The 14,863-nt window shown below is 36.3% G+C and overlaps 1 protein-coding gene across 3 annotated transcripts; it reads left to right on the top strand.

Moving 5' to 3' along the window:
• Positions 1-2,564: 2,564 nt before the first annotated feature.
• Positions 2,565-11,225, top strand: LOC116850051 (patched domain-containing protein 3-like). Of its 3 annotated transcripts, none has more exons than XM_032827847.1 (10): positions 2,565-2,702; positions 4,825-4,955; positions 5,071-5,317; positions 5,461-5,537; positions 5,724-6,171; positions 7,233-7,469; positions 7,552-7,854; positions 8,326-8,893; positions 9,097-9,579; positions 10,518-10,882. In XM_032827847.1, the coding sequence occupies exons 2-10, from the start codon at positions 4,834-4,836 to the stop codon at positions 10,880-10,882; spliced, it is 2,850 nt and encodes a 949-aa protein (XP_032683738.1). In that variant the 5' UTR covers positions 2,565-2,702; positions 4,825-4,833. The 3 variants fall into 3 exon arrangements, with proteins under 3 accessions (XP_032683738.1, XP_032683739.1, XP_032683740.1); XM_032827848.1 differs by lacking the exon at positions 2,565-2,702 and adding an exon at positions 4,324-4,700 and having other exon boundaries at positions 10,518-11,225; XM_032827849.1 differs by lacking the exons at positions 2,565-2,702; positions 4,825-4,955 and having other exon boundaries at positions 5,176-5,317; positions 5,501-5,537; positions 10,518-11,225.
• The last annotated feature ends 3,638 nt before the right edge of the window (positions 11,226-14,863 follow it).

Raw genomic sequence — 14,863 nt, 5'->3', positions numbered from 1 at the left:
AGCGCACCTAATCAAAAAAACTATTTAAATTAACTATTTCTTTAGAGTTCCGGTTTGTTTTACAATAGTTCTAGAGTTCTATATCATATAATTCAGACAACCACTTTTCTTAACATATACAGGGTATTTCACAATTTCCTCCGGGCATTTTGTGGGGACGTAGAACAGGTTGAGGTGAACATAAAAGTCCTGTACCATTTTGCGATATTCGCAATAATTATCGAGATATTAATTGTAGAAAACTTGTAAATGATCATGCAGAATATGGTAAATGAGTTATAGTAGCGACGACTGGCGTGTACTTATACTTTAGGTCAAATTGAACAAAAAAGTCCTCTACCTTTTTCCAAATAATCACATAGATTTTTAAATATTAATTAAAGAAGATTATTGCACGATTTTGCGTGATAATGCATTCATCTACGTAATATTAATATATCTGTTCTACGTCTCCACAAAATACCCGGAGGAGAGTGTGAGATACCCTGTATATCTATTAAAATTTTGTTATTATTATAATCTAATTATGCTATTATTATTATTACTTGATTTAAATCACAACGCGGATAATTTTTTTTGCTTATAATTCGTTGTAACTCGTCGTAGAAGTATGACATTTCTAAGTTTTGTATTTTTTTAGTTATAACCTCGACACTAATTTATGTATATAATAAGAAATATGCAAAAATTATGTTATATAAACACATAACACTTTATGTTTTATTGCGTCATGTTATGTTTTGCTCCGTATCCCGGAAATATCTCCGTATCCCCAGTGTAATGCAAGTCATGTTATAGTAATGTAAGTCAATAACGTTTTTATGACGACTCAATAATGAAGTTTCATAGACTGTTCTTGTTTAGTCTTTATCGAATAAATGGAGGAAGCTGATGTCGAGGTAAGTTGTCAGAGATAATTCTATTTCATCACGAAGTAAATTTCTAGTTAGCATTAAGTTTATAATATTTAATCAAGAATTTATTATTTGACTGCTAAACTTGCAGACTTTTACGCTTTTTGTATTATCGCAAATTTAAGTAAAATTCTATAATTACTAATAGCGAACCGAGGAAACTATGGAATTAAATAAAAAGTACTTGCATTACCAATTATTTTGATTGTTTTAAGAAATATCTCAACAATTAATCTGTAATATTAGTTTTATGATTTATCATTATTCGCACTTTTCACGAATACATATGACGTAGTGATATTTTTGTGAAATTGCGTTATAATAATTATTATTCGCGCAGAAAAATATTTGAATACTTACCTAGCAAACACAAAGTAACAGTAACATAACAGTAACATAGTTATAATTTCCCACTCAATAATGTAATTGTTACATAACACATGCGTTATATTGTATTAATGTTGTGGGAAATTATAACTAACACTTATGTAATTGTTAGCTGAGTGTTTGCTGAATAGTATATATATTACATAAAATGAACACTCATAATAGAGATTACATCTAACATCATTATAAAGATTAAGTGCACGTATATTAAAAAATATCAGTTCTTAATGTCATCATATCAATGCCCGTCAATTAATTTTGTTTGACGGTATTTTGTTACGATGGACGCGCGAAACTTATTTTCGGCACTCCCAGTGATATTTCGCGCGCAAAACTCGTTTGTGAGCGACAATCGGAACGGCGCTTCTTTTTGCCCCGTCATAGCACGTTCTAGAATGAAAGTGAACATAGTAACGATTGAGTTTCTCGAAATCGAAATTCTTGAAATCGAGATTCTCGTACTCGCAATATCCAGATAGCACAGGATGTCCTATGGACGTCCATTTTATGTCCATTTTACGTCCGCACATTCATGAACATGCAATGGACGCCTATAAGATATCCGATTTTGGACATCCGTTAATGTCCATAATTTGGATGTTCATAAGATATCGATTCTTGGACATAAATGTCTTAAGTATAAAATTCAACTATAGGCATATTAATAATGCGCGCTATCAACGCTACACATCATTTTATCCCCAGGCAGCAACGCCACGTCATCTTCATATACGTAATGTATTATTGGAATCAAGTAATCTAAAATTTTCAAGTGAAATCAGCAAACAGCTGTAACATTTCCCATACAGCACGTAATATTATATAATATTACAGTAATATTTCCGTAATATTGTAATATCGCAGAAATATTATTGAAATATTACTGTGATATTATATATATCACGTGCTGTGTGGGTTACTAATAGTTTCTGTTAGAAAATTGAACCGAATAAGGACACTAAAAATAATGTCCAGTGTAGGTCCTTTTTTGAATATTCCAAGGACGTCCAAAATAGGTAAAAACGGACGCCCACCGAACGTCTGTTGGGCTTTATTCGGACGTCTTATAGACATCCCAAACTGGAATGTCCACTGGACATTCATCGTGCTATTTGGATTGAGCTGCGAATTGTCATACCGCAATGCCCATTCGAAACTTTATTTGGTATTCTGAACGGTCCGTTCCGCGAGATCTCCACTTTCGGCAATGTTTCTTAACGATATTTTACTACAACATAGTATAAAACTTACTTTCCCGGTACTCTCGGCGATAATTCGTGGGTGAGACTTGTCTTCAGCAAACCACAATTGCGAGAAATCGCGGGAAGGCTTCTCGACGCCGTCTTGCTTACGCCATGATGCATTATAAAACTGAACATAGCAACGATTGAGATTCTCGAAGTGAGCTAACAAAATCATGCAATACATATATTTATAAAAAATGTTATGATCCGAAATTCACGGAATCTTGTCGGTATTCAAGTGTATCTTTACTGTATAACATCTTAAGCGTATTGTAAAAACGCGATCAAGAAGTATTCAATATAAAATAAATGTTTAAAATATTGTTTATATATATTTAAATATTAAGATATACAAGTATCCCAGAAATAATTTGTCGATCGATGTCGCAACGATGTCAAATCGACGTCGATTTCATGATTTCGATGTATATCTTAATATTTAAATATATATAAACAATATTTTAAACATTTATTTTATATTGAATACTTTTTGATCATGTTTTTACAATACGCTTAAGATGTATTAGATTATGCATAAAAAATATATCTTTAAGAACTTTTGGAAGTCTCGAAAAATTAACAAGTAATCTGTTCTTTATAATTGAACTGACTGCACTAATTTCCTTTCTCTCTTTCTTACACCAAGCCGCAGCTATATATATCTGTTTCTTGTTAAGTTACAAAATGTGCACTAGTTCAGCTACAAAGAACAGACCTAAAAGAGCCACTGATGCATCTCTAGGTTGCCAAAAGTCTAAATTACTGAACATTTTTTCTTTGATAACAAAATCTAACTGGACAAACCGGACAGTAACATCATATAAAACTAGATACATGAAATACACAATTTAATAAGAAAGTAATTACAATATCGTTTTCTGAACACTATTTTAAAACAGACTGGTTGAATAAAATAATACAAAAATTATTATTGTTTATAAAATATATTATATTATTGAAAACAAAATTAAATTTTTTATACATATGAAATTAATAATGTTTTAATACATATGAAATTTGTTGTAAACGTTTTGTTAAAATATTTAAAACATATTAAAATGAAAAATTTTAACATTTGTTAAAACATAAAATATATGAAATATAATTTGTGATATAACATTAATATTATAGTCTAAGTTTAGAAAAAGGCCATTTTATTAATTAAATTTGTATTTCTCTATATTTCTTATTGCTTTTAATAGATTTGGTTTAAATTTGGTATACTTTACAAATTCATTACATGACATTACATGTGAAAATTAATTAATAAATTATTTAACCAGTTCAACTTTCATTTTATTTCTTGATTTTGTCCATACTTGCTGCATTAAGCTGGAAACTCTTTCTGGGAAAGCATTGTTTGTATTGAAAATATGGCCTGAACTATTTTTAGTAAGTTGTTTGTAGTAAAATTACCCTTTTTGAAAATATTTATCCATGCTTCTCGCACTGCATGATCGTTAATGAACACTTGGAATGAAAAAACATCACTGAAATCCAAACTCTGTTTATAAATTTTTCTCTTTATGATATAAATTGCATTTTATTAATTGGATGTATTTAAAAACCGGACATATGACGTCCGATTTGATTAGTCAATCGGACGCCGGACAAAACTCCTGAAAAACTGACAGTCCGGGCCAAAACCGGACAGTTGGCAATCTTACTCTTAGGACTGCGTTCCTTTTGGGCGTGCACGCGCTGTAAGCGTCATTCTATCTTTATCGCTCATTAGATGCGGAAGAAAGATAGAGTGACGCTTATAAGCGCTTAAAGCGCATGAGCGCCCAAAAGGAACGCAGCCATTGTCCTCGAAGCATACTCGACAGATTAGGTTAGGCAAACTGCGCTTCTCATAATTGGAGATATCATATATGTACAATACATATACGAAGATCATAACGTAACAAGTCACAATGGAAAGTGATACTAAGTGTTTCGGAATATCTTCTATATTTACGATAAAATCATATTTACAATACCATTCAGATATGCCTTAGGGATATGCATAAAAAAGTTATACAGTTTACCTTGGCCGTACGTTTCAGAGGTTAGGAAAATACATGTCAAGAGTCGTCGTTAAACATATTAGCAATGTAATCTTAAATCAGTTATTAACGATTAGTCATCCTGCAAAATGCAGTCCGTCTAACTGGTGAGCATATACGTTTGACAGACATGTAAAACTAAAGTCATATAGTCATTTATATTGAATAGATATTATTTAAACGATTGTGTTATATAAAATTATATTGTTTTTTATATATTAAAATTGTTAGCCTTATATCATGAACAACTGTAAGAGAAAAATGGAACTGGATGAGGAATGTACAAGAAAAGAACCGTGCTATAAATTTTGTCACAATTTACCAGTGCACATCTCCAAAGGTGTAGAACGTTTCTTTTATTTGTAAGTTATTATCTAGAATCAAATAATTTAGTGTTATACTCTTGTTGCTCGTATTATACTTTGTATTATAACTTGTGATAAAGGCATAATACTTTTATTCTTTGCTATTTTCTAGGCTTGGCATAAAGATTGCTCAAAGTCCAAGAAAATGGATGGTGGGATGTTTCGTTGTGATATTGATCTGCATATTAGGTTTATTCCGCTTTAGACAAGAAAAGAATCCAATAAAACTTTGGAATTCTTCAAATGATAAGTTTGTATTAGATACTGAGTGGCTAATGTCACATTATGAGGAAGCTTTAAGAATTGAGAGCTTTATTTTAACTGGTGACAATGTCTTAGAACAGCAAGCACTAATTAAGGTGATCATATAGTAAAATAGATGTTTTTGTGATCTTTATTTGTGATTCTTATTTCTTATACATGATATTAATATAAATATTATTGATATTAATATTATTGATGTTATAAAGTAAATTTTTGTATTTACTACATTTTGTTATAGTTAAATGAGTTAACTAAAGAAATGATCTCTACTCAAACAGCAATGGACAAAATTTCTTGGACTGATATTTGTATGAAGTAAGTAAAAAATATAAAATTCTTGTTAAAATCAGTATGTTTATTATAATAAAATATTTAATACTTAATTTACATTTTGTAGAAACTTTTTTATTGTGTTTAATCATAAATAAAATCTTAATGTATTTACCAGGTAGTCTAATCAGTTAAGGTAATATATTATTATAAAAATGTGTTTATTTACAGAGTTCCTGCCATTTCGGGCTATATAAATAGAAAAAAACGACAAAGCTCTCTTTTTGAAGACAATTTCTTCAATGATGATCTCTTCTCAAAAATAAATGATTCAACTTTTGAACCAGCTGTTCATGCTAATACTGAATTATACTGTAACATATTTAACAGTTTGCCTAAGGCTTGCCTTATATTTAGTATCTTAGATATATGGAATTTCGATAGTGCTAAAATTAAGAACAATACAATGAATGAAATCATTGAAAAGATAAACACAGTGAAAGTTAGTCCCACACTGGGTCATCCTTTAAACTTCAGTGAATTTCTGGGAGGCATAACTCTAGACGAGAGTGGTAGGATTGTTTCTGCAACAGCTGTAAAGACTTATATGATGGTTCATGTAAATTTCCCTAATGTGGACATGGACAAAATGGGAAACCTCGCGGGAACTGCTGATTGGGTAAGGTCAGTTAGTGCTAAGGCCTGAATCATATTTTTGTCAAAAATATAATAAACATCTTTGAATATTATATAAAATTTCAATCACTTTGTTATAAATCCAGATGTATCTTACTTTTGGTATCTTTGGAAAACATTAGAAAGAAAATAAAAGAAACATGCAAAATTATTAAACATATAAATTTGTTATGCTATATATGTATGATTAAGGCCTTATATATTATTAATTTTTTTATGATAATCTGTTTTTCGATAGAATTTTTACTCATTAATATTAGATAATATTAGATAATTTTTGTGTCCCATTAATTACTGTATTTAAAGCTCCTGATCCCTCGCATTGTCTATCTCTTTTTAATGACGTCAGAGGCGAGAAAATGCATGCTAAAAATTCTTGCGACATACGTTGAAATAAAAATATATATCCATAAAGTACATAACACTTGTAATCAATTAAATAAATCTGTGAAATATTCTGTGCATTCCTCTTTTACTTTAATAATCAATAATTAACCTGAATAGAAATAGGTAAAGAAATAGGTTAAGAAGATGAATTGTATGTCACGTTAATTTAAAACAAATTATTAATTGTTAAAGCAAAAGAGGAGTGCATGGAATATCCTACAAATTTGTTTAATCGATTACAAGTGTTATTTTATGGATATATATTTTTATTTCAACGTATATTGCAAGAATTTTTAACATGCATTTTCTCGTCTCAGACGTCATTAAAAAGAGATAGACAATGCGAGGGATCAGGAACCTTAACTGATATTTTAAAGAAAAAATTTTCTATTAAATAATATTTACAAATAACTGAATAATATAAAACTGTACAGGTTTTTATATTCCACTAACGAAAATACTCTCAAGGAAAATGTGTACATATAACGCTAAAATTATCGATATATCTTCCCTTATCAAACTTAATTATATCTTATCATATTTTCTTTTTACTTAAGTCGTCTGTTCAAAACTCGACTTTGACCTAAATAATTTAAATAAACACATACAAATAATTGCAATAAATCAGCTTATAAAAAATCGATCGTTTACACACAGGCAACAGAGGATATACTGAAGTGGGAGTCGGCTTACCTGGAAGTTGCAAAAAATATTTCAAACGGATTGCAAAACGGAAATTCCTCATTGATGTTTTACTATGAAGCTGGCAGAAGTTTTGGGGATATTAGCGGAGTATCTATATTTCAAGATATAGATAAATTAGCTATTGGAATTGTGTTAATGTTCTTATACGTTTTGATGATTTTATCGAAAGCAAACTGGGTAGAGTGGCGGGTAAGTTTTAACATAGTTATTTCACGGGAATTTATACAGTTATTTCATACAGTTATTGAAATTTTTTTTATTTTTCCCACAGTTCTGCCTTACTGCTACTGGCCTTTTGTGCGTGGGCAGTGCGTTCATAATCGCAATCGGTGTATGTTCTCTGATCGGGATCCCTTATGGTCCGGTACACACGTCTTTACCGTTTTTGCTTTTGGGCCTCGGAATAGATGATATTTTTATATTTATGGCGTCATGGAAGCAGATACATGCCAACGAGTTAATTTTAAATAAGCCATTGACTGAAAGAATCGGCTTTGCATTAGGTCATGCCGGTTCTGCTATCAGCGTTACTTCATTTACTGATGTCGTAGCGTTCATTATTGGCGCTACTACAGTACGTACAACATTAATTCTGGGATAAACGAAAAATGCACGATATAAATTATTATATAATCTATGTTATCTTAGCTCATTTTATGACATCGCACGCACTAATTCGTCAATCTTTTTTTTATTATTTTTTTTTCATTAAGATCTCAAAATTTTATGTTCTGAAATATTCTTCTATAAAATGTTCTTCTATATTTGAAAAATGATAGGCAGAATTTTTTGTGCAATTTGACTTAATCTACCTGCGCATGTGCTTTTAGCAATTTTGTGTCAGATACCCTGCATATATTATTGTATCTGACTCTATTATAATATAATAGATAAGCCACAAGTTTTGCTTTTATTACATCTCTTGAATAACAATTTTATGAAATAATTCGTGTATTTTTAGCTATATTACTTTATTTGTATTTTTTTGCAAAAATAATTGCAGTCGAGGAAAGTTATCGTTATAATACTCGCAATTTTTTTCTAGATATTACCATCGCTTCAGTCGTTTTGCATCTACGCCGCGGTGGGTGTATTCGTAACGTATTTGATGCAAATTACGCTTTTTGTCAGCTGTTTTACACTGGACGCTAAGAGAATAGAGGAAAAGAGAAATGGGGCGTTACCGTGTATCGTGCATGAGAAATTCACGCCCAAATTGCTAGATCCGAGCAATACATTCTCCTGGAGATTTATAAATGTTTTATACTCGCGTGTGATATTTACTACACCTGGGAAAGTTATTATTGTATTAATTACAATCGCGGCGATGTCCGTAGGCGTCATGGGCTCTTTTCAGCTAAAACAATGGTTCAATCCAATATGGTTGTTGCCAAAAGAATCCTATTTAAATCAATATGCCGCTGTTATGTCACAAAAATTTCCCGATCAAGGATATGAAGCCTTTGTCATTATGGGGGATGATATTGACTATTCTTCTGAATTACCTAAAATAATATCTTTAACGGAAAATTTAAAGAACGCATCTTTCATCCAAACAATAGACCCATGGCCAACCGTATTCGCGAAATTTATGTCAACATATTATGATACAGGTTATTGGCTAAGTTATATTTATTTGATAAGCTTGCCTTGAAAGTTGCAAAAAAATATCATTATTGAACATATCTTAAAAATCGCATTAATTCACATCGAAAACTTATTGAAATTTATAGCAAAATCGAGTCTGTCATTTTGAAACATTTTGTTTGTAGATCAAATAACTTCATAAATTAACTTGATGTTTTATTTTTATTAGATATAAGAACCAAGAAGATCACAAACGATGACTTTTATTATTATTTATCGAAATTTCTCATCAGTCGAGCCGGTGGCAAATATCGGAGAAATTTTTTCTTCAACGAGACGTTCACGTGCGGTAAAAGCATTCACGCAATCGTCGTGGCGACTATTGACTTCAGCTTCACGAGATTTTCAGGCCCTGATGAGTGGATACCGGCGATGGACAATAGCAGAAACATAGCAAACGAAGCGCAAATTCGTGGATTTGTAACGGTGTGGTGCAAATTATTTGGACCGTGGTCTACAGACAAAGTGATTTCTCAAGAAGTAATACGGAATATTGCGCTGGCACTAATCTGCGTCATAAGTACTACGGCTATCCTCATCGCCGAGTTCCAAACCTGCTGTTGGATCTTGCTCTGTGTACTTCTCACGCTGTTAAATGTTTGTGGCTTCATGTACTTTTGGGGACTGACGATAGATATAGTATCCTGCATCGGTGAGTACATTTCACATGGTTTTACCTCGCATCATGGTTTTCTCTACGTCTTGCTATTAAACATATTTCAAGTAGCGACTATGCTCGCTCATTATAAAGACGTCAGTGATATTATTATTGGATTTATCTTTACTACTGCGGTGTAGATCTTCGCTGCTCAAGAACTTCTAAGCGTAGAGGTATATCCGAAGCAGTTGCAGAATTGCTCGCGAAACGCAAAAAAAATTTCTATGAATAAATCAGATATGATATTCACCGACATATTTATGCTATGTCGCATAAAGCTGAGAAATAAGTTTCTCCATAAATTTCATCGAATATCAATGCACTTTAAGAACAAAACAAACGCATAATACGCATGACAATCGTTTCCATTATCGCAGTTGAAGGAAGAGCGCATTGCGTCCAAACACCCGGGGGCTGTCAAAAAATTGGTGTCGACCCCGGGGCTTTTGTATTATTTGCACCGGATGAGGCGGGGCAACGGTGAAGACGGGCATACATAGATAGCAGGTCTCAAAGGATAGCAACCTTTGACTTTGAGAGACTGACAGCTGTACCATTTGGTACAGTAACATTGTTTCTCTTTGTAGTCGCCGTGCGCTTGGGATCGCGCCAGAAATGTCGCTTCTGAACGGCATCTCTGAGCGTTACCTAGGAAGAAGAGAGTGTCGTGAGCGTGGAGCGTCAGGTAGCTCAGTGGTTTAGAGCAGTTGCCCAGCAAACGAAAGACCCGGGTTCGAGTCCCGGCCTAGCAGAGCCGCGCTCTCGATATTTTTCTCTCTCTGGAACGAAAAAATACGCAGATCTCGAACGCACGGCGTCCCGCCGCCACCTAGTATGCCCTCCTCCTTCACTCTTTTTGCTCGAGTCCTCTTCGGTTGTGACAATCAGTGTGCTTGGCGCTAGCTGCTACTTCAGTAGAGAATCTTTTTCAGGTCTCGAACTGGGCATTGGTCTCAGCGTAGACTATGCCGTGCACGTAGCACACGCTTTCCTGAATGCTGAATCACGAGAGGACGACCACAACGCTCGCACAACGCGAGCGTTGATTGCGGTCAGATATATCGGCGCGGCGGTTGCGTATGGTGCCGGTTCGACGTTGCTTGCCCTCTCGATGTTGAGCATCTCATCGTCCTACGTATTTATAACCTTATTCAAGATATTCTTTTTGGTGGTTATATTTGGGCTTTGGCATGGACTGTTCTTTCTGCCGGTTATGTTTACCATCATTGGGCCGCGGAGCTTACACGTAACAAAGCTGCAGCCGATGTCCGAGAAAGTCGCCGATGACGAAAGTTGAAGAACGAAGAAACGAATATTTCTTTCAGGCATTCTCGTTCTTTATCAATAATATTTATTTTTGGTTCAATAAACATACAAAATTATTACACTATCCGTACTATTAATCACACATTTATACAAAAATAATAATAATAATAGTAATACGTCGGATAATTTAAAAGCGATAGTATTTATAGATCTTTATATAATATATATATTAAGATTAAAAAAATTATATATATATATATATATATTTATATAAGAAATAGTAAACAAGTACAAAATAATGTAGCAAGGTTGATATAGATTTATTATCAATTATCATCGACCGTCGGAAAGGAACATGACTATTATAAACGTAACGTAATCATGTTTTTGTTGGATGCGTTTAATCCTTTATGCATAATTGTAATTAATGTTTATGACGTAAAAATGAGCGGCGAGGGAGCGACCTTTGGATTGATTGGCGAGCTCCCTCCGCTGCCTCTCTCAGTCTTGCACAGTCCATAGACATTCGCTCGACCTTTCACACGCGACCCCGTCCTCTTTGTCTCTTCTTCAACTTCGTTCCTTCTACCCCTCTCGATACCGTCGGATCATGGTCGATGGAGCGACGCGCGAGAGGGGCCGGAGTACGCGTACGGGTCGAACAAGACGCAGATAGAGAGGCGGCAGGGACGTAGTAGGACACGTATTCGTACGCTCGCACACGCGTAACCGGAAACACATGCACGCACACACGCATACAAACACATGCACACACGCACACACTCTTCCTCTTTCTCACTATCGGGGCACGCGCACGTTGTCCACACTCAAGCACACGACAGTAGTTAGACTGCCGGGGCAGCAAGCCACGCACGAACGATACGGCGATTACTTATTACACATCTCCTTAGTTAAGTCGAATTTTACAAATCGGGATCGTACATTTCATAATTGATGAGGAACCATCGATACAATAATAATCATAATCATAATAATATTCACTTAGCAAAACGTGCCGATCGGTAATTGTGGCGAATGACGCGTGATGTGAGCACAGTTAGTTTGCGTTTACGAGACGGGGTGTCGGGGGCTATTCGAGGGGGGGCCTGGGAATATCGGGCCTTCGGGAGTAGGAGAAATGGCGGGGAATCCGATTGTACACGGTATTGGGGCAGACACGAGGAAGAGGCGGGGAAGGAACTCGAGGACGACGATGATCGAGGGCGGTGGAGCGAGGAAAGTCGCACGTTTGCTCACCGGGGTTTCGAGGTACACGCACTTAGGGGGTACACCGTGGGAAAGACACTCAGGGCAGACAGACACCGACATAGAGACTAGGCTACCGACTATATGTAATATCTATCTAAACGTGTAATTAGCGTACGCACCGCGTACACACACACCCGGTACGTCCGTACTCCGCTCCGCCTTTTTGCGTGTAATTCGACGGAGGGCGCGTCAGAGAAGCGCTCTCGCCAGTTTTGTTTTTCTTTTTCTCTCAATTTCTTTTTTTAATTATTCTTTTATCTCCTTCTTCCTCGACTCTTTTTTCTTTATTATCGTTTTATTATAATCAGCGATCGCGTCGTAGTCGTGTCTCTCTCTTTTCCTTTCTCTCTCTCTCTCTTTTTCTTTTATAGTAAACGCTATATAGTCTTTATTACTCAAGCTTATGCCCAAAAATCTACCAGAGGCACTTTGGGTTTATTAGTACCATTTGAAGTCGGCGTGCGCGGGGGAGGGTACCGCACGCCCCGTCCTCCTGCGCGGAACAGCGGGCGAGCGACGTGAGAGCATGTGTCTTCACGCCTCATCCTCGAGAAAGCGTTGGTTGATTAATTGGCTGTCACCCGTCGTCGTCTCGTTAGTCGTAATCGTTTCTCGCCTCTCCTTCCGTCGCGGCCTTCTAGACGCGATTATTACCCTGTCTGGCGATGCCTTCGCCACCACGTACGTTCACCGTCTCTCCCGTTTTCTGGCGACCTTCCACCCCGCCCTCCCCCAATTCCTCTTCCTCGTGAGCCTACCAACTCCGTATCTTTCTTCTCGCTTCCTTACCTTTTCACCACGGTCTTCCGATGTCTTTTTTTGAGCAATAAATACTTTCTCCACGTACACTCGTTTGCACAATGGTTTGCACACACTTTTTTTTCGACAAAAGATTAGAAGCGCATCAAACGGTCACAGTTACAAATCACTATTCACGAATTTATCAATTATGACAGGAGTCGAGGTGATGTGGTATACAAGATATCTGAAATCACAAACTGCAACTAAGGATTCAGAAAAAATATAAGTATTTTATTATACTTTTATGTCATGTCATGTAAAAACATATAATAAAGGGTTACTATATTTATGTCATGTAAATATAGTGTGACCTACAGTAATTAGTCATGACAGGAATTATTCTGTCATATTTGTTGATAAACGTAATTATCATACAAGCCTGTAAGTAGTGACTCGCTATCGTGACCGTTTAATGTGCTCATAAAAACCGGAAAAAAACGTGTGCAAACCGTTGTGCAAACGAGTGTACAACTGCACATTGAATTGACGCACAGGACACACGCACACGCGCATACACGTCGGGCATCGTCATTCGCGCTTACCAGCCAGCCGCACGCATTGACAGAACGCCGCGTTGGATAAGGGCGAGAGCTGTGAGTATTCGAAGACGTCTCATCGCCTCATTCGGCTTCGAATTCGATTAGCTTGTTATTTCCGAAAAGTACGTGAAGTCACAGAGCCGGAATCGGGCGTGCCGCAGGAGTGAATTTTAACGTCACATTTGTGGTTGCGGTGTGATTTGGCGATTTGTGCGTATAGATACGTGGGGGAACGATAGTTGTTCGTAAAAGACGCGCAAAAAATACGTGCAGTCGTCCCGATCGGGCAACTTTATTTTCCGAGGCGGCGACTTTCCGGCGATATGTCAGCACCCAGACGTAAAATTCGAAAACGACACGTGTGCTTTCTGGGTACTGTGCAATGCTTTCGGCTCTCGACCACAAACACACATAGACACACGCATGCGCACGCACACACACACACATACTTCATTCACTTTCACATGCACACCAATATGGCTACATCCACAGAGTTTATGTTACGCTTTAATTAATGATTATCAATTCAATATCAATTCAATATCAATGTATTACAATCAGACAATACTCAACAGTGATCGTTATTCATTATATATTACAATAATTAAGAGTGACAACAACATGACGACGGAGGCGTTGAAGCATTACAAGAGGGCGGGGAGGGGAGAAAGAGAGAAATAGAAAAAGATGGAAAGAGTAGTATGGAATGAATAGGAATCGCGAATAGGAGGATGAGCGGAAGTTTTCGACAGTGGACATGCTACAAACGGCATATAAAGGATGAAATAGAGGGAAATAGAAATAGCGAAGGCGCATGGGAGAAAGAGAGTAGAAGGAGTGAGAGAAGGAGAGGGGTTTCGATGATTATGGAACAGCGACGATGACATCGGTGACGGATGCACGACGATAGAGGATGAACGATTAATTGGCGAAATGGAACAATGATTCGGAGACCAAGGAGGGGAAGCACGCACACTCAACACAACCGTCACATCGAGCTGGCCTCGCGCGCGGCCATAGTCCATAGATTAATTACCTATTAACTAGTACACAGTCTGTCTCCGTTGCGCGGATGACTTCCTCCTCTTTCTTTCTTTCTTTCTCACGAGCGTCGTGTAGGTATACGTAATACACCATGTAAATGTACGCGCGTGCGTGCGGTACGGCGCGTTGCCGCGAGAACGACGAATAATTAGAGGAGCGTGAGCGAGAACGAGACGCCGATTACGTCCCGTTTTGTGTGTACACGTGTGATAAGGTATGGCAAAACTCGGCGTGGATTGCCGGCCTACTGCTCGCACGCGCGCCTCTTTCTCGGATACTAGATATACGCACACGCACACAACAGGCATGCTTGCGCCGGTATAAAGTGTATATATGTACACATATACATACGACATACC

The sequence above is a fragment of the Odontomachus brunneus genome, unplaced genomic scaffold (genome assembly GCF_010583005.1).
Source record: "Odontomachus brunneus isolate Ranch 3 - 2012 unplaced genomic scaffold, Obru_v1 Obru_scaffold_132, whole genome shotgun sequence".
In the NCBI taxonomy this organism is placed as follows: domain Eukaryota; kingdom Metazoa; phylum Arthropoda; class Insecta; order Hymenoptera; family Formicidae; genus Odontomachus; species Odontomachus brunneus.
Note: the sequence above shows the minus strand (reverse complement) of the source record. Positions and strands in the feature narration are given on the sequence as shown.